The sequence below is a fragment of the Neofelis nebulosa genome, chromosome 8 (genome assembly GCF_028018385.1).
Source record: "Neofelis nebulosa isolate mNeoNeb1 chromosome 8, mNeoNeb1.pri, whole genome shotgun sequence".
Taxonomy (NCBI): Eukaryota; Metazoa; Chordata; class Mammalia; order Carnivora; family Felidae; genus Neofelis; species Neofelis nebulosa.
Window position 1 is genome coordinate 66,833,773 of NC_080789.1, and position 23,847 is coordinate 66,857,619.

General features: G+C 41.8%; 1 protein-coding gene across 1 annotated transcript; it reads right to left on the reverse strand.

The window, feature by feature from the left end:
• Window positions 1-6,085: 6,085 nt before the first annotated feature.
• LOC131483852 (olfactory receptor 8S1) lies at window positions 6,086-8,977 on the reverse strand. Its single transcript, XM_058682235.1, has 2 exons — window positions 8,202-8,977; window positions 6,086-6,248 (listed from the first exon to the last, which is right to left on the reverse strand). The coding sequence occupies exons 1-2, from the start codon at window positions 8,975-8,977 to the stop codon at window positions 6,086-6,088; spliced, it is 939 nt and encodes a 312-aa protein (XP_058538218.1).
• Between the last annotated feature and the right edge of the window lie 14,870 nt (window positions 8,978-23,847).

Below are 23,847 nucleotides of genomic sequence, written 5' to 3' on the forward strand. Positions count from 1 at the left end.
GTTGTCTGATTGCTGATGCTAGAACTTCCAACCCTATGTTAAACAACAGCGGTGAGAGTGGACATCCCTGTTGTGTTCCTGATCTCAGGGAAAAAGCTCTCAGTTTTTCCCCATTGAGGATGATGTTAGCTGTGGGCTTTTCATAAATGGCTTTTATGATGTTTAAGTATGTTCCTTCTATCCCGACTTTCTCAAGGGTTTTTATTAAGAAAGGATGCTGAATTTTGTCAAATGCTTTTTCTGCATCGATTGACAGGATCATATGGTTCTTATCTTTTCTTTTATTAATGTGATGTATCACGTTGATTGATTTGCGAATGTTGAACCAGCCCTGCATCCCAGGAATGAATCCCACTTGATCATGGTGAATAATTCTTTTTATATGCTGTTGAATTCGATTTGCTAGTATATTATTGAGAATTTTTGCATCCATATTCATCAGGGATATTGGCCTGTAGTTCTCTTTTTTTTACTGGATCTCTTTCTGGTTTAGGAATCAAAGTAATACTGGCTTCATAGAATGAGTCTGGAAGTTTTCCTTCCCTTTCTATTTTTTGGAATAGCTTGAGAAGGATAGGTATTACCTCTGCTTTAAATGTCTGGTAGAACTCTGCTGGGAAGTCATCTGGTCCTGGACTCTTATTTGTTGGGAGATTTTTTGATAACTGATTCAATTTCTTCTCTGGTTATGTGTCTGTTCAAGCTTTCTATTTCCTCCTGTTTGAGTTTTGGAAGTGTGTGGGTGTTTAGGAATTTGTCCATTTCTTCCAGGTTGTCCAGTTTGTTGGCATATAATTTTTCATAGTATTCCCTGATAATTGCTTATATTTCTGAGGGATTGGTTGTAATAATTCAATTTTCATTCATGATTTTATCAATTTGGGCCATCTCCCTTTTCTTTTTTTTTTTTTTTCAACGTTTTTAATTTATTTTTGGACAGAGAGAGACAGAGCATGAACGGGGGAGGGGCAGAGAGAGAGGGAGACACAGAATCGGAAACAGGCTCCAGGCTCCGAGCCATCAGCCCAGAGCCTGACGCAGGGCTCAAACTCATGGACCGCGAGATCGTGACCTGGCTGAAGTCGGACGCTTAACCGACTGTGCCACCCAGGCGCCCCTCCCTTTTCTTTTTGAGAAGCCTGGCTAGAGGTTTATCAATTTTGTTTATTTTTTCAAAAAACCAACTCTTGGTTTCGTTGATCTGGTTTACAGTTTTTCAGATTCTATATTTATTTCTGCTCTGGTCTTCATTATTTCTCTTCTTCTGCTGGGGTAGGGTGTCTTTGCTGTTCTGCTTCTATTTCCTTTAGGTGTGCTGTTAGATTTTGTATTTGGGATTTTTCTTGTTTCTTGAGATAGGCCTGGATTGCAATGTATTTTCCTCTCAGGACTGCCTTCACTGCATCCCAAAGCGTTTGGATTGTTGCATTTTCATTTTCGTTTGTTTCCATATATTTTTTAATTTCTTCTCTAATTGCCTGGTTGACCCACTCATTCTTTAGTAGAGTGTTATTTAACCTCCATGCTTTTGGAGGTTTTCCAGACTTTTTCCTGTGGTTGATTTCAAGCTTCCTAGCATTGTGGTCCAAAAGTATGCATGGTATGATCTCAATTCTTGTATACTTATGAAGGGCTGTTTTGTGACCCAGTATTTGATCTATCTTGGAGAATGTTCCATGTGCACTCGAGAAGAAAGTATATTCTGTTGCTTTGGGATGCAGAGTTCTAAATATATCTGTCAAGTCCATCTGATCCAATGTATCATTCAGGGCCCTTGTTTCTTTATTGACTATGTGTCCAGATGATCTATCCATTGTTGTAAGTGGAGTATTAAAGTCCCCTGCAATGACCACATTCTTATCAATAAGGTTGCTTATGTTTGTGAGTAATTGTTTTATATAATTGGGGGCTCCGGTATTCGGCGCATAGACATTTATAATTGTTAGCTCTTCCTGATGGATAGACCCTGTAATTATTATATAATGCCCTTCTTCATCTCTTGTTACAGCCTTTAATTTAAAGTCTAGTTTGTCTGATATAAGTATGGCTACTCCAGCTTTCTTTTGGCTCCCAGTAGCATGATAAATAGTTCTCCATCCCCTCACTCTCAATCTAAAGGTGTCCTCAGATCTAAAATGAGTCTCTTGTAGACAGCAAACAGATGGGTCTTGTTTTTTTATCCATTCTGATACCCTATGTCTTTTGGTTGGCACATTTAGTCCATTTACATTCAGTGTTATTATAGAAAGATATGGGTTTAGAGTCATTGTGATGTCTGTAGGTTTCATGCTTGTAGTGATGTCTCTGGTACTTTGTCTCACAGGATCCCCCTTAGGATCTCTTGTAGGGCTTGTTTAGTGGTGATGAATTCCTTCAGTTTTTGTTTGTTTAGGGAGACCTTTATCTCTCCTTCTATTCTAAATGACAGATTTGCTGGATAAAGGATTCTTGGCTGCATATTTTTTCTGTTCATCACATTGAAGATTTCCTGCCATTCCTTTCTGGCCTGCCAAGTTTCAGTAGAGAGATCCGTCACGAGTCTTAGCGGTCTCCCTTTATATGTTAGAGCACGTTTATCCCTAGCTGCTTTCAGAATTTTTTCTTTATCCTTGTATTTTGCCAGTTTCACTATGATATGTCGTGCAGAAGATCGATTCAAGTTACGTCTGAAGGGAGTTCTCTGTGCCTCTTGGATTTCAATGCCTTTTTCCTTCCCCATATCAGGGAAGTTCTCAGCTATGATTTCTTCAAGTACACCTTCAGCACCTTTCCCTCTCTCTTCCTCCTCTGGAATACCAATTATGCGTAGATTATTTCTCTTTAGTGCATCACTTAGTTCTCTAATTTTCCCCTCATACTCCTGGATTTTTTTATCTCTCTTTTTCTCAGCTTCCTCTTTTTCCATGATTTTATCTTCTAGTTCACCTATTCTCTCCTCTGCCTCTTCAGTCCAAGCTGTGGTTGTCTCCATTTTATTTTGCAACTCATTTATAGCATTTTTTAGCTCCTCCTGGATGTTTCTTAGTCCCTTTATCTCTGTAGCAATAGGTTCTCTGCTGTCCTTTATACTGTTTTCAAGCCCAGCGATTAATTTTATGACTATTAATTTAAATTCACTTTGTTATATTGTTTAAATTGTTTTTGATCAGTTCATTAGCTGTCGCTACTTCCTGGAGTTTCTTTTGAGGGAAATTCTTCTGTTTCATCATTTTGGATAGTCCCTGGAGTGGTGGGGAACTGCAGGGCACTTCCCCAGTGCTGTCTTGAATAACTTGTGTTGGTGGGCGGGGCCACAGTCAGACCTGATGTCTGCCCCCAGCCCACTGCTGGGACCACAGTCAGACTGGCTGTACCTTCTCTTCCCCTTTTCTAGGGGCAGGATTCACTGTGGGGTGGTGTGGCACCTGTCTGGGCTACTTGCATACTGGTTGTGCAACCACCAGGGTTGTGGTGCTGGGGATCTGGCATATTAGCTGGGGTGGATCGACAAGGTGCACAGTGGTGGGAGGGGTAGGCTCAGCTTACTTTTCCTTTGGTGATCCACTTCAGGAGGGGCCCTGCGGCGCCGGGAGGGAGTCAGATCCGCCAGAGGGATGGATCCTCAGAAGCACAGCGTTGGGTGTTTGCGCCCGTGCAAGCAAGTTGCCTGGCTGGAACTGGTTCCCTTTGGGATTTTGGCTGGGGGATGGGCGAGGGAGATGGCACTGGCGAGCACCTTTGTTCCCCCCCAAGCTGAGCTCTGTCATCCGGGGCTCAACAACTCTCCCTCCCGTTGTCCTCTAGCCTTCCCGTTCTCCGAGCAGAGCTGTTAACTTATTTTTTTTAATTTTTTTAAATTATTTTTTAATATATGAAATTTATTGTCAAATTGGTTTCCATACAACACCCAGTGCTCATCCCAAAAGATGCCCTCTTCAATACCCATCACCCACTCTTCTCTCCCTCCCCCCATCAACCCTCAGTTTGTTCTCAGTTTTTAAGAGTCTCTTATGCTTTCGTTCTCTCCCACTCTAACCTCTGTTTTTTTCCTTCCCCTCCCCCATGGGTTCCTGTTAAGTTTCTCAGGATCCACATAAGAGTGAACACATATGGTATCTGTCTTTCTTTGTATGGCTTATTTCACTTAGCATAACACTCTCCAGTTCCATCCATGTTGCTACAAAGGGCCATATTTCATTCTTTCTCATTGCCACGTAGTACTCTATTGTGTATATAAACCACAATTTCTTTATCCATTCATCAGTTGATGGACATTTAGGCTCTTTCCATAATTTGGCTATTGTTGAGAGTCAGAGCTGTTAACTTATAACCTCCAGATGTTAAGTCCGCTTGCTGTCAGAACACACTCCATCCGGCCCCTCCGCTTTTGCAAGCCAGACTCGGGAGCTCTGCTTTGCTTTGCTGGTGGGCTGCCCCTCCATCCCAGCTCCCTCCCGCCAGTCTGTGTAGCGCGCACTGCCTCTCTGCCCTTACTACCCTCTTCCGTGGGCCTCTTGTCTATGCTTGGCTCCAGAGAATCCATTCTGCTAGTCTTCTGGCAGTTTTCTGGGTGGTTTAGGCAGGTGTGGGTGGAATTTAAGTGATCAGCAGGACTCAGTGAGCCCAGCGTCCTTCTACGCCGCCATCCAGCTAACTGGAATTTAAGTAAAAACTTGAAGAAAAAAAATGACATTTCTGAGTTAAGTGAGTTATCTTCTACTTCCTGTTTTTCTTCTTCTGCCTTTCTTAGATGTCTAATATAGCTGATTACACTCCTCCTACCCCTATACCTGCAGGGCCTTTTGGTAGTCAGATCATACTTCTCTTGTCTCAGAGATGAGCAGTTCCCACATGAAGTCTCCCTATGGCTTGTTTAGAGACTGATAGGACCATGAAAGGGGTGGAGAGGCCATCCCTCTCCTGTACTTAATGAAAACAGACTCTCAGGAAATAACTTGGTACTCATGATGTGACTTTAGTGTGAACTTAAACACAATGTGATGCATCTCCCAGGAGTATTGCATGCTATTCCCCCTTGGGACAAAATGATTTACCCAAGTCTACAGGTTTTAGGAGTGACTCCTTTGTATGGGTGTGTGTGGGAGGACATGGTCAGATGGCTATTCTTCCTACAGAGCTCACATATCAACTTCTTATTACCCTGTCTTGGTTACCCTCAGGAAGTCAAATGCTCTGGTAACATAAGGGACCTGCTTCACCAAGTGGTCCAAGAAGAAATGCAGCTAAGGCTGGGACTTGTGTCCAGTCCCATTTCTCTGGCCTTCATGCCACAGAGAAGACCAGGAAACATCACCTGTGAGTGTACCATATATGAGGCCATAATCTGAAGAGGACTTTGCTAGAGGAAACTGACAACAAATTTATTTTCAGAGAGTATCTTAGCTTGAAGTTCAGAAGAACAGAGGGAAGCCAGGGAGCTGGCATGGAAGTAGTCCTGACTGATGTAGTCCTGACCTCTTGGCATTTGATAGAAGCATGACAGGAAAGTGCCGTTGTTCTCTTCCTGAGAACATTCTTGGGAGCTGAAGGAGAGATGGGTTGGCAGTGGAGAATCTGTTCTGTTTCTCCAACTCCTTCTCCTTCCTTAGGCCTGGAACAAGTCCTGAACCAAGAAGGGATCTGAAGTGGTCCAGGCTCAGGTTGCTGTAGGGAGGCTCAGGGCAGGGCTGTCAGAGTGCACCCTCTCCCAGAGCTCTGTGTGAGGAGGTCTCAGAATGGTGCCCAACAATATGGACTCCCTTTCTATCCCAATTTCTCCTCCATGCTATTTTCCTCTGACGTCTAGATATAATAATTTACTTTTGGATAAGTACCCAGAAGTGGAATTATTGGATCATATGGTAGTTCTAAATTTTTTGAGGATCCTTCACACTTTTTTTGTCAGAATTTTCTTGAGTGGTGACTGGCCCCCCCATCATGTGCTCTGTGGGGGTTTTCCTATCTCACTTGATTGGGGGAGGACAGTGGAGTTAGAGGAACTAATCTTCTGTTTTTAGAAGAAAGAACATAGCTGGTGATAGTTCTTCTTGCCTCCTCTTCCTTTGCACCACTGTTTCTCCTGTTACGAGCAGGCAGTGGAACTCGGTTAGAAGGTAAGCCTGGGCTTCCTGGCCAGCACTCTCTTGAAGGCTGCTTTCACTTCCTGGTTCTTCAGACTGTAGATGAGAGGGTTTAGCAACGGGGTCACCACACTGTACTTCACAGAGACCACTTGTTCCAGGGCTGAGCCAGATGCTGGAGTCATGTACCTTGAAAGGAATGGCACAGAGGAGTAAACTGAGCTCAGAACAATGGCCACAATACTGTTGGCAGGCATGGTCCATCCCATCCCAGAGTCTCTGCAAAGTGGGTCCTCAGAGCTGAATTGACTATCAGTGGCAGCAACGTCTAGATATGACTATATGATCACTGAGAAGTCAATCATTTCCACCTTCATATGCCTCCAAACATGAGTTCTCTTATGCAGAACATTATAAGGGCTGCCCTGAGAAAAAGAAAGTTCTGTAGCACATCAAGGGCTGCAGATTAGAAAAAAACTAATAATTTCATGCATTTCTGTAGTACTTCATATGCTTCAAAACATCTTTTCTTAATAGTTATGATAAAGATATGAGGATTTTTTTCTCTTCTTTTCCCTGTATATACAATGTATGTTCTCATCCTGTGAGGATTGTTTCTGGCAAAAGTGTATGCTTCTCTAATAATACTGTCATTGTTCCCAACATTTATGGCTCTGGGAATTATCTCCAGTCACGGCACATTATTTTATTTTATTTTATTTATTAAAAAAATTTTTTTAATGTTTATTTATTTTTGAGAAAGACAGAGACAGAATGCAAGTGGGTTAGGGGCAGAGAGAGGGAGACACAGAATCCGAAGCAGGCTCCAGGCTCTGAGCTGTCAGCAGAGCCCGACCTGGGGCTCGAACTCACAAGCTGTGAGATCATGACCTGAGCTGAAGTCCTTTGCTCAACTGACTGAGCCATCCAGGTGCCCCATGGCACATTATTTTATATAATCCTTATTGGAACAAACATTTGTCCTTTTAGGTTTATTTTTCTTTGGCTTAGTAAAGAAGCCAAGCGTGGAAAATAAAAATGTGCTAAGCACAAGATATTAATCTAAAATAATAAGAATAAATCTTGGGGGTGCATTTTATTAAGTGTCACTGGGAGTATTTCCCAAAGAAACATTAATTTTTTTGTGTGTGTGCTAGAGTGCCATCACCATTGGAATGTTCTTTGTGGGTTCTGGTGTGCTTGATTTAAAAAGATATTCATTTTACTGTCATTATTCTTCATCTATCCCTCCTAACATTTCTGTGAAGTAGGTAGGAGAAATCTTATTGTCTCCTTATGGCATATGAGGAAAATCAGGCAGAGAGAGATAAAGAGATTTTCCCACAGCCTCAGGTGAGCTCTTCTTGACTATTCCTTATCATCCTTTTCCACCCTTGCCTTCTCTCCAAGTAACAAGCAGGTGAGAAAATATGGAGCAATTTGTACAAATCCATCTCCAGTTCAGTGGATACCATGGACCATTAATTATTCTGCTCCTAGTAGGTGAGGACTTGTTAGCTAGAGCTGTTTATGTTTGAGAGAAGCATGGTAGGAAAGAGCATGAGGTTTGAAATCAGTGGGATTTGGTTTATATTATGGCTCCATTACTAACTTGTTCTGGAACATTTGAGAAGTCACCTGGTTACTCTTGACACTCAGGTTCCTTACCTGAAAGTGAGGTTAATAATATTTCTTTTCTCTACATACTAAAATTGAGCTTGAGCCATGTAAAAGCAGCTCAGAGACATCATCTTCCAGTAGGAAAGAAAGATGTCATCTGTTTCAAGAATTGTATGTTTTATTTATTTATTTATTTTTGCCTAGCGCTGAATAATAATCTACCAAGGGCTGTCTGATTTCCTTTTGAGAACTATTAATCATAGGTTAGTGAAAGTAGGAAAGTCTCTAGTCCTTGTATAAGCTCATCTTTCAGACTTAGACAATTGAGACCTGAGAAAGAAAATGGATTTTTTTATAATTCACACAGCTAGTCCACAGCAGAACCAGAACTAGAACCTAGGCCTTCTGAATTCCAGTATAGTAATTTTCCTGCTCCTTTGCAATGCCAAGTTCTACAGACCAAAGCCACTTTAGGGCAAGGGATACCCTACATTTACATTTAGGAGATATAGTATGACATACCTGAAAACTCCTGAACCATAAAAGATGGTGACCACAAGAAAATGAGAAAAGCAGGTGGAAAAGATCTTCCTCCGACCCGTGACAGAGTTGATCCCCAGGGCTGTCATGATGATACAGGTGTAGGAGCCCAGAAATAGGACAAGGGTGCCAAGGCCCGGGACCGCCATGGTGGTCAGGATGGAGGCAATGCTAATGTAAGGGTCAGAACAGGCCAACAGGAGGACTGGGGGAAGCTCACAGGCAAAACTATGGACAAGATTGGGGCCACAGAAATGCTGCTGATCCAGAAGGATGCTGTTAACCAGGCCTGTCCCCACTCCTGTGGCCCAGGATGCTCCCACCAGGCCAGTACATACCTTCCTGTTCATGGCCACCACATACAACAGTGGGTGGCATACAGCCTGGAACCAGTCATAGGCCATGACCGAAAGGAGGCAAGCTTCAGTGGCCCCAGAAAATATGACCAAGGAGATCTGAGTAAAACACTCGAGGGGGGATATAGTCTTCCATTTGGAAAGAAGGTTCTCTAAAAGTTTAGGTACAATGATTGAGGAATAGAAAGTATCCAGAAAGGAGAGGTGACTCAGGAAGAAGTACATGGACGTGTGGAAGTGGGAATCAGCCCTGATCACCAGTAGCATCGTCAGGTTTCCCATCAGGGTCAGAAGGTAAATCCCCAGGAAGAGCACAAAGAGCAGGGCCTGGATCTGAGGGTTGTTGGACAGTCCTAAGAGAACAGATGCAGTGACTGTGGTTATGTTGTTACCAACTTCCATGGAGCATTTAAGTTCCCCTTCAGAGGGGCAAGAATGGAGAAGAATGATCAAATGAGTTATCAGTCTTAGAGCATGCCTGGGGATGAGGCATTGGGAGTAAAGCTTCACGGCTCATCAGCCCTTCCTGGCTCAGGGTAGGAAGCTATTGGCCAAGGTGGAGAAGGTAGAAAAGAGCATAGACAATCAGACCTAGAAAGGAAAGAGAAGAGAAAAGAGATCATCCAGACTGGAGAAAGAAAGGAAGGCAGTTGGGAACGGACTCCAGAGCATTGAGAAGTACTATTCTCCAGTTCCAGAAGGAAATGAACTCAATCCACAGGAAGGCTCTGATCAGCACAGTGAATAAGTGATGAACATTTGGACTGACTATGTGGCTGAAAGATCATGATGAATGAGTGATTGATAGGGATATTGTGATACCTGATGATGGTGCAAGACCTTTCTCTGCCCCAGTAAGTTCATGAGTAAGTCACTTGAGTTTCTTATTAAAAAAAAAAAATCTGGGCAGGGGGTACCTGGTTGGCTTAGTTGGCTAAATGTCTGACTCTTGATTTCGGCTCAGGTCATGATCTCATGGTTCATGAGTTTGAGCCCTATACTCTGTCCTGACAGTGTGGACTCTGCTTGAGATTCTGTCTCTCTTTCTCTCTCTGCCCCTCCCCTGCTCTCTCTCTCTCTCTCTCAAAAATAAATAAACATTTAAAAAATCTTGGAAAACTAGATGGTTTCTAATGTCCATTCCCGCTTAGAAATTCTAAAGATTTCGGGGCACCTGGGTGCTTCGGTTGGTTGAGCGTCCGACTTCGGCTTGGGTCATGATCTCGCGGTTCGTGAGTTTGAGCCCCGTATCAGGCTCTGTTCCGACAGCTCAGAGCCTGGAGCCTGCTTCAGATTCTGTGTCCTCCTCTCTCTCTGCCCCACTCCTGCTTGTGCTCTGTCTTTGTCTTTCAAAAATGAATAAACATAAAAACAATTTTTTTTTAAAAATAAAGAAATTCTAAAGATTAAAAAAAAAGCAATTCTAGGGGTGCCTGGGTGGCTCAGTTGGTTAAGTGCCCAACTGGCTCAGGTCATGATCTTGCAGTTTGTGAGTTTGAGCCCCATGTTGGGCTCTGTGCTGACAGCTCAGAGCCTGGAGCCAGCTTTTGATTCTGTGTCTCCCTCTCTTCCTGCCCCTCACCCACTCATGCTCTCTCTCTCTCTCTCTCTCTCTCAGAAATAAATAAAAAAAAGTTTTTAAAAAAGCAATTCTAAAGATTAAAGGACAACTTCCTTGGGTATTACTGTAATAATACCCAAGTATTAAATAATTTATTAAAATATTATTAAAATATTATTTTATTACTAAATAAAAATCCTTTCTTCCCTTCTGTGTCAACCCAAGCAGAAGTGGCACACAAATGTGCTGATTTTATGGAAGCCAGGCAGGAGGAAGCCCTCAATATGGAGGTGAGGGTTGTGCACATCAGCTACTCCAAGGTCTTCCCATTCCAGGGTTTCTGTGAATCTATATTGTCTACTGTTTGTTCTGTAATCTCAGTACTTAGCATGTAAGTCCATGAAGACTGTGCTACTCTCTGAGTTGGTACCAGAAGATTTGGATAAAGCCAAGTCAATCTTGGACTATCTTCTGTGCATCACAGGGATGGTAAATGCCAATGAGAGTGAGAGAGAGAGAGAGAGAGAGAGAGAGAGAGAGAATGCAAGAACACTGAGAACAAGAACACCTGGTAAAATGTACAGTGATAGGGTTTGGTTTAGACCAGAACACGGTATACTTGTCACCTTCACCTTTCTCTTTGATGGATAACTCAGGAAGGTGATAAGTGAGGATCTGATCTCTCTGTTCATGGTTTGACACTCACAGGTTCCCAGAGTGGGTAGTTTTAGGAGAAGATGTATATGAATGAGAAGGAGATTTGTCTTTACCTGGGCACCCTAGGCCAACAAGTGATGCTCTCAACGGGTGATACTGAATGGCATCCTTCCAACACTAGAGCAAAAGCCCCAGATATGGCTAGGGCTTCTGTGGACTTCCCTCAACTTTAGAAGATTCAGGAGTGGAACTCCTAGCAAGGAAACATTCCTATAGTCTTCTGTCTAAGGGGAAGCCTTCTTAACTCTGCTTCCCATATAACAATGGCCAGAGGGACTTGATCTTGACTCTAGACTTTGGAGAGTGACAGAGCTCCCTGGAGAGGCCCTTAAGTAGGAGGCCTGCTCTGAATGTGAATGAGTTCTCCTGGGCCAACTATTCCTCCTCTGAATTACTCTTGTTTCAGTGGGTTGCATCATAAACGATGGGACCTAGGGTGGCCAATAATGTCTACAGATAAAAATAAGGAATTCTAAGGATTCCTAGTGCAAAAACTTGGAATTTCATGTCTCCCTCCCTTTGTCTTTCCTTCCTTCTCATTTCATTATGTTTTAAATCATATTTATGATTATACAAATAAGATTATGACAAAAGATAGAAAATGAAAAAGATACTGAAGATATATTGAAAATGAAAGATATTAAAGATATTTTAATGATAAAAGAAGAAAATAAGGATTCATCATGTCATCCAAAATTATTTTATTTACTGTAATTCAAATAAAATCCAAATAGATTAAAAACTTTAAGACAAATTTTAATTGTGGCAAAACCTTTTTATTGTAAACAAGTTTAAACATATAGAGAAGTAGAAAGAACAGTTTATTGACCTTTCTGTATCCATCATCCAGTTTCAATAATTATCAGCTCCTTGACTGCTCTCCAGCTTTGATCACATTGAGCTGGAAAATGTGGTCTCTGCATTATATGAACAGTCATGTGTCTAAAACATGGGAAAGTTCTATTACTGAAAGGTAGAAGAAAAGGGCAGTACTGAGGACGGATGGTCAGTCTTTGCCATGGATGAGGATTGAATGGTGATTGACCAAGTTCCCAGGAAATAACAAAGCAACAATATATAAGGAACTGGTGCCTTTCATTTGGGACCACCCATACGTCTCTGGACTTAAGAGAAAAATAATCTTTTATTTTGTCTGAGGCACTGCATTTGAAGATCTCTTCTAAAACAGCTTAGCCTTTATCTTCCTAAAATAGATTTCATAACTAACCCAAATTGTCTCCAATGTCCCACCACCAGCACATACATTTCAAGGAAACAGAGAAAGAACTTACAATTGTCTCCAATGTCCCACTATCAAAAATAAAGCTGCAATAACCCCCTTTTCTTTTTTTGCCTTCAGGAGCATATTTATTGTGTTTGAGATAATACATCAAGTTGCTCTCTGAGCTGCATAGGGTAAAAGGAAGTTTTCTCATTATAAACTGACAAAGGTAAGAGGTAAAACATTTTTCACAACAGCATGAGCCACATACTCAGAAAAAGATCTCTGTTAATACAAATAACAGAATATCTAGTCATCTAAGTCTACTTTTATAACTTAATACAGATAGGGGAGCCTGGGTGGCTCAGTCAGTTGGGCGTCCAACTTTGGTTCAGGTCATGATCTCGCGGCTTGTGGGTTCGGGTCCTGCATCAGGCTCTGTGCTGACAGAGCCTGGAGTCTGCTTTGGATTCTGCGTCCCTCTCTTGCTCTGCCCCTCCCCTGCTTGTGCTCTCTCTCTCTCTCTCTCTCTCTCTCTCTCTCTCTCAAGAATAGATAAACATAAAAAAAATACAGATAATAAATTAGGCTAAAATGCACCTTAATATTTGGTAGACATCAGGAAATTTAGTACATCACAAAATATATTTTGATACACCAAAGAAGCAAGACTTGCAAGCAGGTGTCTTAGACATAACTAACCTACAGCTATAAAGTTCTATTCTTGATAGCATTTACTTCTTTGGGGAGTCTACCAGTCTCTAAAGGGTAAACTCAGGGAGTAGGGTCAGTGTTGCATGCACACAGAACTCTGTACTGTGTATAGAGATGTGTGGTCCAGTGAGAAGATGCCCTCTATTCCTTTACACCACATACACATTGTGTGAATTATGTCACATTGCACTTGGCCCATCATCTGAGTATCCTGTAGTGTTCTGTCTGCCCTGTCGGTCAAGTACTGAATGAACCTGCAGGGTTTTAGTCTGAGGAAAAAGAACAAATTGACAGCAAAACTTTCAACACAGAAAAGCAGTATTCCAGTTGTCTTTAATTACATGGTTCCCTGACTGTTGATGTCACAGAGATAGATTCTGGTTGGAAGTTAACCTTTGAAGCCTTAAATAGATAATCAGATGAAAATGTGATATCCAGAAAGAATAGACCACCATCATATACAGAACCTGGTGGACCATTCATAAATGTCTCCTTTGGGCCCAGCACTGCAGTTAAGAGGCAGATGAAGGGTTGCCTATTACTATGTCAGCAATAGTCAAGCAAACACAACTCATTACATACATAGTCACATGATAAACAATAACTAGTCCTTAAGTAAGAGAACTTCACAGCACCATTTGTCACACATGTGCTCATTCTAGACTTACTTGGTAGTTGAGGTGACTGTGTGGGTTTGCTAATGGGCTTTATCCAAAGGAAAACAAACTTCTCACACCATTATGACATGAGGTGGTTTTGCAACTTGGAGTGAGGCCCCTCTGAGGTTAGGCTCCTACCATTCCCCAGAAAGCAGGAGACAGGGGAACTGTCTTCTCTTGTAATTACATTTTGAAGAGTTGGTTTTTAGGTTCTTGAGAAAGACATTACCAGCAGTAAAGCCAGCAAGGGGCTTTTTTAACGTTTAAGAAGATTTACATACATTTCCAGGAGACAGAGGAAGAACTTACAAGTTTTTTTTAAAGTAAATGCTCTAAGAAAAGCGATGAGGGAGAGAAGTTACTTCCTTTCTTCTCAACAGGAGAATTAGCCTTTTATTTTTAATTTGCACTTGCCCTTCTGTCATCCAATTGCTCTGCCACCTCTTGTTGAAAAGACTATTGTTTCTCTACCGAGTTTCCTTTGCACCTTTCAAAAATCAGTTCATTATATTTGCACGGATTTATTTGGGTTCATTGATCTACATGTCTATTCCTTTGCTACCCTTTTGCAGATACAACACTGTGTTGAATACTGTAACTTTATAATAAGTCCTGAAATCAGATAATGTAAGTCGTCCAGCTCTGTTCTTTCTCAGAATTGTTTTGGCTATTTTTGTACCTTTGCCTTTCCATTTTCACGAGTTTCTGCAGGCTAAGGTTTTGAATCCCTTCCCTGGCTGCAAGGGGACCACAACAACACCCAGCGGGCTTTGATGCATTTCCTGCTTCAGCCTGAGCCTTTTGTTCCACAAGAGAGATAGGTAGGGGAGCTGGGCCTGGAAGATTTGATTGTGACTGCTGTTCCCCGACCCCAGCCAGCCCACGGGGAGGGCTTCCTTTGGCGTGCCCCCACATCCTCCCCGTGAGAGCCAGGTGGGGTTCCTGGAGGAGCAAACTGCAAGACGGTGGGAGCTTCCCTATGACTGCAACCCTTGGGGAGCCTCACACTGGCACACTGTCAGCCTCCAGTAATCCATCAACATTTCTAGTTTAATTTTCCTCCTACTTTATATGGCACCAGCAGCTTCTGTCCTGAGTAAGCAAATGCTCAGGTCTTGTGTCTCCCTACAGGTACCTGCTCCTTTCCAGATTTCCATAGGGCATCTGCCCAAGACAGTTCTCTGATGGTTAAGATAAGTTGTTGATTTTTAAATTTCCCTAGCTTTTTTCTTTTTCTTTTATTAAATGTTTATTTATTTATTTTTGAGAGAGAGAGAGAGAGCAAGTGGGGGAGAGGCAGAGAGAGAGGGAGACAGAATCTGAAGCAGTCTCCAGGTTCTCAGCTGTCAGTACAGAGCTTGACATGGGACTCAAACACATGAACTGAGAGATCATGACCCGAGCCGAAGTGGGACGCTTAACCCACTGAGCCACCCAGGTGCCCCTGACCAGGTTTTTTCTTTTTTAAATTTAAATTCAAGTTAGTTAACATACAGTATAGTCTTGGCTTCAGGAGTAGGACCCAGTGATTCATCCCTTACATATGACACCAAGTGCTCATCCTAAAAAGTGCCCTCCCAAATGCCCATCACCCATTTAACCCATCCCCCCACCCACCTCCCCTCCAGCAACCCTCAGTCTGTTCTCTGTATTTAGGAGTCTCTTATGGCTTGCCTCCCTTCTGTTTTTATATTATTTTTCCTTCCCTTCTCCTATGTTCATCTGCCATGCTTCTCAAATTCCACATACGAGTGAAGTCATATGATATCGGTCTTTCTCTGACTGACTTATTCCACTTAGCATAATACCCTCCAGTTCCATCCTCGTTGTTGCAAATGGCTAGATTTCATTCTTTTTCATTGCTGAGTAGTATTCCATTGCATATATATACTACATCTTCTTAAACCATTCATCAGTTGGACATTTGGGCTCTTTCCATAATCTGGCTATTGTTCATAGTGTTGCTGTAAACATTGGGGTACATGTGCTCCTTCGAATCAGTGTTTTTTTATTCTTTGGGTAAATACCTAGTTAGTGCAATTGGTGGATCATAGGATAGCTCTATTTTTAATTTTTTTGAGGAAACTCCATACTGTTTGCCAAAGTGGCTGCACCAGTTTGCATTCCCATTAACAGCGCAAAAGTGTTCCGCTTTTTCCACATCCTAGCCAATATCTGTTGCCTGAGTTGTTAATTTTAGCCATTCTGACAGGTGTAAGGTGGTATCTCATTGAGGTTTTGATTCATATTCCCCTGATGATGAGTGATGTTGAGCATTTTGTCATGTGTCTGTTAACCATCTGGATGTTTTCTTTGGAAAACATCTATTTCTTTGGAAAACATCTGTTTATTCACTGGATTGTTTCCTGGGTGCTGAGCTTGGTAAGTTCTTTATAGATTTTGGACACTAACCCTTTATTAGATATGTCATTTGCAAATATCTTCTCTCATTCCATTAGTTGCCTTTTAGTTTTGCTGATTGTTTTCTTCATTGTGCAGAAGTTTATATCTTGATGAGGTCCCAATAGTTCATTTTTGCTTTTATTTCCCTTGCCTCTGGAGACATGTCTATTAAGAAGTTGCTGTGGCTGAGATCAAAGAGGTTGCTGCCTGTGTTCTTCTAGGATTTCGGTGGTTTCCTGTCTCACTTAAGTGAGACTTAAATGTCTTTCATCCATTTTGAATTTATTTTTGTGTATGGTGTAAGAAAGTGGTCCAGTTTTATTCTTCTGCATGTTGCTGTCCAGTTTTCCCAACACCATTTGCTGGAGAGACTATTTCTCCATTGGATACTCTGTCCTGCTTTGTCAAAGATTAGTTGGCCATATATTTGTGGGCCCATTTCTGGGTTCTCTATTGTGTTCCATTGATCTATGTGTGTTTTTCTGCCAGTACCATACTGTCTTGCTGATTACAGCTTTGTAATACAGCTTGAAGTCTGGAATTGTGATGCCTCCGGCTTTGGTTTCTTTTTCACCATTACTTTGGTTATTGGGGGTCTTTTTTTGGTTCCATACTTAAGATTGTTTGTTCTAGCCCTGTAAAGAATGGCCCAGCTTTTTTCTTATTGTAAGAGCGGGAGTGATAGCTTGCCAGCCCTCTGCAACTCTGAGCCAAAACCAGAAGTCTGAGTTTTTAAATAGGAAAATTATAATTCTTGTTTCCAGAATGTCTCTTATTTTACTGTACTTGAATCTCTTTAATGCCTTCACTGTTTGTTTGTCTTTTTTCTGTGTTGGTTGTTTATTTAGGTCCATCTATTTCTATCTCCTTTCATATTTTTTGTGGGTTGTTCTGATTATTTTCTGCTTGACGTTTATCTCTGTGTCTCTCTATACTGTTTTGTTTGCTCACTGTGGCCAAAGTCTGGCTGTTTGAGTTCAGTAAGTGGCGATATTCTCCTGGCAGAGGAGAGTCCACACCTGTGTGCCTATAGCAGCCTGCAAGTTGCCATCCCATCTCCAGACACATACTTCTGTACTCCAGGCTCCGTGTGACTTCCCATCCTCACAAAAGGAAGACTTATCTCCGTTTGAGTTCTTCCTTAGATGTTTGGTAGTTGGACAGAAATCCCTTTGCATGAGGTAATGCCAACCCGTGACCTATAGACTCATTACTGGAGCGCTAGTCTTCCCAGGAACATCCATGTTCAGCTCCTGGAGAGAAAGGCCTGCACACACTGCTCCTAACAGCACTCTCAGGGAACCTGAGCCTCACCGACCCAGCTTCCTGATGGTAGCAGCCACAGTTCAGCCAAGGAGAACCACAAAATTTGAACTTGGGATTAGAGTTTGGTGGGACATATTCAAGCTGCCAACCCTTTGTACATTTTTGGATACAATAACACATTGAGTATATTAATGGCCAACTCTGCCATATCTTCATTTTGCATTTCATTGGCCTAATCAATTGCAAATTACTGCTAAATGCTCAGAGAGAGGCATCTATTGTTTTTGCTTCCAAGTTTCTATGGGCACTTCATTCAAGTTCTTGAGTCCTTATAATGCATTCTTCCTGAAGATGAAATTTCCCCAAACCCAAATATCTTGATTTACCTTTCTCAAGGTCTCCAATGTGGTCTCTTTGGTTATGGGTTTAGGGTAAAATAATCCTAGCTCATTCAGACTTCATTACAGAGGCCTATATGACCAACCAATCATTTCTCCTTATGGCTCATGCGAAATCTTCCCTGCCAGCCATGCAACCTGCCTCTTGACCCCATAATTGATATTCAGCTCCCACTAAACTGCGAACTCCCTGAGGGCAAGAGGATATATATATTTTTTATTGATGGCAAGAGTTAGACATGTTTCCATCGATAAAGAAAACCCCAAGGATCCAAAATGACAAATATTACAAACCTAAGATTTCTAGGAAAAGGATACAATATGACAGCGGCATTAAAATATGGATATGCATCACAGCCAAAGGCTGCCTCATAGCAAGGAGAGAGGACTGGGTGGAGCTCAGTTATCTTCCTTCCACAGGGCCATACAGCACATGCTTTCTCTCTTGATTAGAAATTACCAACATGGGGGCGTTTGGGTGGCTCATTGGTTAAGCGTCTGACTTCGACTCAGGTCATGACTTCACGATTTGTGAGTTGCAGCCAATGTCGGGCTCTGGGCTGACAGCTCAGAGCCTGGAGCCTGCTTTGGATTCTGTGTCTCCCTCTCTCTCTGCCCTTCCCCTGCTCTCTCTCTCTCCTGTCTCTCTCTCTCAAAAATAAACATTAAAAAAAAGAAAGAAACCATCAACGTGTATGGCACACACCACAACCAGGAGCTCCCACCTATCGGGATATGCGTGACACATCGCTTCCTCCATCCAGCCTGGTCAAGAAGTGGCTGCTGCACAAACCATCTCCGCAAAGGTAGCAGCGATTCAAAGATCCAAGGTAAGCCCAAACGTTTGCTCAGGGGCTAGCAAACATTCTCCTCCACTTAGCTGTGTTCTAGGAGGGGGGCTTTGCCCCTGGGTCTAAAATTCTCAGTAGCCGTTTCCACAAGGCCTCATCAGGGAACTTTCTTTTAGTACGCTGCAGTCACAATTCTTTTCACTGAAGAATCCCTTATTTTTGTGTTTTCTTGTCCTCCATGGTCAATTTGTCCCACCTGAATCACCTTTTTAGTTAATTGGTCTCACAGATATAGTTTATTTAGCAGGTATATCTGCCCCAGGTTCCTTTGGTTGAAGCGCCATCTCCTGGCCAGAGAGGGTTAAGCCCAACGAAAGGAGATTCTGAGCTTTTATTTTTGCTAACATTGAATGCAGCCACCATGGAACTGCTTTTTGAGGACCTGCCTGAAGTTTCCTGCTAATCCACTTTGCTAGATCTGAGGCTTAGGTTTTATCATTTTCAGATTCCACTGGAAGGTTTATTACCAATTACTGCTTTGAAAACGTGCTGATTCAAATCAAGGGTGACTTGGCAACCATCTGGCATCAATGATTCATCTCCACCCCCTTTAGCAGAACCAGAGTTTTTCTATCTCAGTAATGCCTTAGCCATATTTTTAGTTAAAAATGAATCAGGGACTGGACTTATAATCCCCCTTCTGATACCAACCGAACTAATGGCAGCAGTTAGTGCTTGATAAAGGGCACTCACAGGACCCCAAATAACAATGCTTACAAATCTATGGTTGTTGCCTAAAGGGACACAGCATAGCAAAAGCATCAAGTAAGGATAACCTCGTAGCCAAAAGCGACCCCACAGCAAGTTATCCAGAGACACCTGGCATTGGCTCCAATTGTCCTCTTTCCACAGTGCCATGGCAGGACATATTTCTTAGATCAGAAATCACTCATGTGTGCATGGAACATTTTGGAACCAGGAAGTACAAAAGGATTCTAGAACTACCTTGTACCTTGTTAATCATATAGATCTTGCTATGTAACCAGCCTCAATAGCAGAGGTCTCTATGAGGTCTCACTGAGACCAGATACAGTCAGTCTCATTGTTATCAATAAACAATGCTGACACACTGGGATAAGCCACTTCAAAAGTCACTGTGGACCCATGGATACAAAGCAAACCAGGGGCGCCTGGGTGGCGCAGTCGGTTAAGCGTCCGACTTCAGCCAGGTCACGATCTCGCGGTCCGTGAGTTCGAGCCCCGCGTCAGGCTCTGGGCTGATGGCTGGGAGCCTGGAGCCTGTTTCCAATTCTGTGTCTCCCTCTCTCTCTGCCCCTCCCCCGTTCATGCTCTGTCTCTCTCTGTCCCAAAAATAAATAAAAAACGTTGAAAAAAAAAAAAAAAAGCAAACCATTAATCAGTGCATTTCATACCTTGACCATTTCATGGCATACCTTGATCAGTGCCATGCAGATGTGTCTCTTATTTCAGTAAAAAATTTCAGGCCAATTTGGCATCTGCTGGAATTAACCCTTATAGCACAGCACACTCTCCTTCTTTAGTATTAAATCCCTGTCAATATATAATGCTCCACACATTCTAGATACTCACAGGAAGCTCGATGGGTGAATCAGTGAATGAATAAGCAGAATTTGCAATCCCAGGCTTTGGCTGACTGATTTCCTTTCCCTTTCTTTTCTTTTCCTTTAGCATGTGTGTTTTTCATATTAAAGGCATTTGGACAATTAATCATTCACTGTTGCTGAGTTCACTGTTTCAGTTCTTCTAACATAGTTAGATCATAAACTCTGGAAAGCCGAGATATTTTTAATTTTTCATCCCTACCTCTGCTTTCTCATGTTCCCAGTCTTCCAGCTGGGTTCTCTGCTATGATGTCTGTCTCTTACCCATGCTACATAGTAGGTATCAGCAAAGCACTGATACTAAAGTATGGTCATACTAAAGTATGGTCATCAGGGAGACATGTGCTTAATATATTCTTGGTGAATATTTACTAGAAATGAATTAATCTCAGCACGCCTGGGTGGCTCAGTCAGTTAAGCATCTGACTTTGGCTCAGGTCATGATTTCATGGTTCATGGGTTTGAGCCCCATGTCAGGCTCTGCGTTGACAATGTGCGAGCTGCTTGGGAGTCTCCTTCTCTCTTCTCTCTGCCCCTCCCCAGCTCTCTTTCTCAAAAATAAATTTAAAAACTTAAAAAAAAGTGAAATAATTTCAGTGTACCTGTATGCTTGGATTATATATAGTTCTGAGAATAATAGGTATGTGCCTAGGTCTCTACATAATATCACTGAGTCCTTATAAAATTCACAGGAGATGGGGCACCTGGGTGGCCTCGGTTAAGCCTCCGACTTCAGCTCAGGTCATGATCTCGCTGTCTGTGAGTTTGAGCCCCGTGTCAGTCTCTGTGCTGATAGCTCAGAACCTGGAGCCTGCTTCGGATTCCGTGTCTCCCTCTCTCTCTGCCCCTTCCTGGCTCATGCTCTGTCTCTCTCTCAAAAATAAATGAACATCGAAAAAAAATTTAAAAATTCACAGGAGAAGTATATGATTACACTCATTTAAAATTTTTTAATGTTTATTTTTGAGAGAGAGACAGAGCACAAGTGGGGGAGGGGCAGAGAGAGAGGGAGACACAGAATCCGAAGCAGGCTCCAGGCTCTGAACTGTCAGTCCGATGAGGGGCAACTCACGAAATGCAAGGTCATGACCTGAGCCAAAGTCTGACATTTAACCTACTGAGCCACCCTGGTGCCCCTGATTACATTCATTTTAGAGAGAAACTCACAGAAATTAAATAACCTATGTATTATTAAAAAAGTTTTTAAGCAATCTCTACACCCAACACGGGGCTTGACCTCACAACGCCGAGATCGTTAGAGATCAAGCATGTTGCACCAGTTGAGTCAGCCAATGCCCCTTAAATAACTTATTTGAGGTCACACAGGTACTACCTGTTTGGGCAAGGATTTGAAATAGGGTCTGTTTGAGATAAAATTTTGGCTCATTCACATTGCTACCATAAGTCTCCCAAGATATTTCAGAAAGCAAGGTGGGTTGCATGCTCCAGCCCTGAAAGAGGGGGCGGGTTCTTCTTTTCTTTAATTTTCTTGTAGCTAGCTTAGAAAGTTCCCTCATGTTGCTCCCTGGTCAATCCATTCCTTATTTTATTCAACCTTGACTTTCTGAAATTTTATAATGCAGGGTGTGTGTGTATATATATATTTAGATATATTCTTATTAGAAGATTAATTTTAATTATATTATCCTTTTTTCCCTTGTCATTAGTTTTGTTTTGACTATTTAATTTGTTAAGAACTCTAAAAATCTGTATAAAATCTTCCACAATTATTATATTTTTGTTAATTTCCCTTGTTCTTTTCTACAGTATTTTATGCTATGTGACTTGAGAGAGAGAGAGAGAGAGAGAGAGGAACATTGAGAGAGAGAGAGAGAGAGAGAGAGAGAATCTTAAGTAGGATCCACACTCAGTGAGAGCCCGTGTGGGATTCCATCCCATGACCCTGTGATCAGGACCTCAGCCAAAATTAAGAGTTGGATACTCAGCTGAATGAGTCACCAGGCACCCCTAATTTTTTTTCTTCAAATTCAGTTTTGACTGACAATGAGACCTTGACGACTGCTTTCTCCTTGTATGCATTTTCTAGTTTAGATCTTTGAACAACTATGTATTTACTTATTCATTCGTTCATTTAAATTTATTTCTGAGAGAGAGAGAGAGAGAAAGCATAAGTGGGGAGGGGAAGAGAGAGGGAGACAAAGGATCCTGAGCAGGCTCTGCCATGGCAGCAGAGAGCCTGATGCGGGGCTGGAACTCATGAAGTGTGAGATTATGACCTGAGCAGAAACCAAGAGTCAGATGCTTAATGGACTGAGCCACCCAGGTGCCTCTATTTTATTTATTTTTAAATTGTTTATTTATTTATTTTGAGAGAGAGAGAGAGAGAGAGAGAGAGAGCAGAGGAGGGGTAGAGACAGAAGGAGAGAGAGAATCCTAAGCAGGCTCTGTGGTATCCACATGGAGCCCCATGCAAGGCTTGATCCCACAAACCTTGAGATCCTCACCGGAGCCAAAATCAAGAGTCCTGTGCTCAACCAACTGAGCCACCCAGGCGCCTCTAGATCTCTGAACAATTTTTTAAAACTTTCAAACTTCATGAGTCACTTTGAAGTCTTTTTTTTTGAGATTATGATTTTTTATTGTTTAAAATGATTGGATTTTTTTAGTGTAGCTGACATACCATGTTACATTAGTTTCAGGTGAACAGCATAGTGATTCTACAAGTTTATCCATTATGAAGTCTTTATTTGGAAGTCTTTATTTTGTATATAACATACAGCTTTTATAACCCAATCTTAAAGTCTTTTCCCTGTAAGCGATGAGTGTATATTCCCATTACTGATATTTTCTGCCATGTTCTTGAAAAAAAAATTTTTTTTTACTGTTTTTTTTTTTTCTTTCTCTCTTAGTGCTATTTTGTTTTCTATCTATTGTTTGTGCAAGAATGTTATGCTGGTCTTACAATTCTGAAGACCATTAGATACCAGATGACAGTGTATATAATATGTCCAGAAGAAGAAAGAGGACGCCCCAAAATTCTGCAGCAAGGTAAGTTCTCTTTCATATGTAGAGTAAAAATAGACTCTCAGATATGCACGGTCTTGGAATATTTCACAATCCCCACTTCTTACCAAAAATCTAGAGGAGTACATATGACAACAAAATAAAAACGGAATGAAATAAAGAGCTCATGAATAATGATTGGTGACACTCAAACGGTGGCTGTTAGTGTTCTGGTGCTCTACGTGACATTTCCTTTAATCCTCAAAATGACTATACGATGTAGATACTATTATTATCCCAATTCTGTATTTAGGAATCCGAGACACAGAATAGGTAAGCAATTTGTCAGGTTCCCAAAGCCCCTAACCATTATGCTCTGATGTGCCAAAGGGGAAGTAAAATGGGGGAATGTGCTGTGAAAGGAATGCCAGTGAATATTAAATAAATTTAAACATAGAATGAAGCCTAAATATAGATTATGATTAAAATCCAGAATTTAATTGATTTCAACAGCACCCAATGTAAAGATAATAACTTGTTGATAATATCCACGGACAGAAAAATCCCAAAGGGTGAAAACAAAAACAAAAACGAAACAAAAACAAAAACTGGGGAAGGATATTGAAGGGGCAGAGGGAGGAGGACGATTGTTAAAGTAAAATAAATTTGTAATCTTTCGTGGGAGGTGTCGACATTTTTTTTTTAATTTTTTTTTAAACGTTTTTATTTATTCTTGAGACAGAGAGAGACAGAGCATGAAAGGGGGAGGGTCACAGAGAGAGGGAGACACAGAATCTGAAACAGGCTCCAGGCTCTGAGCTGTCAGCACAGAGCCCAACAAGGGGCTCGAACTCACAGACCACCAGACCATGACCTGAGCCGAAGTCAGACACTCAACCGACCGAGCCACCCAGGCGCCCCGACATTTTTTTTT

Coding starts and splice junctions, on each gene's coding strand:
- LOC131483852 (XM_058682235.1), bottom strand. CDS start 8,977: ATGGAAGTTGGTAACAACATAACCACAGTCACTGCATCTGTTCTCTTA. Junction 6,249..8,201: donor TATGGTTCAGGAGTTTTCAG/GTATGTCATACT, acceptor ATTCCTTTCAAG/GTACATGACTCCAGCATCTG.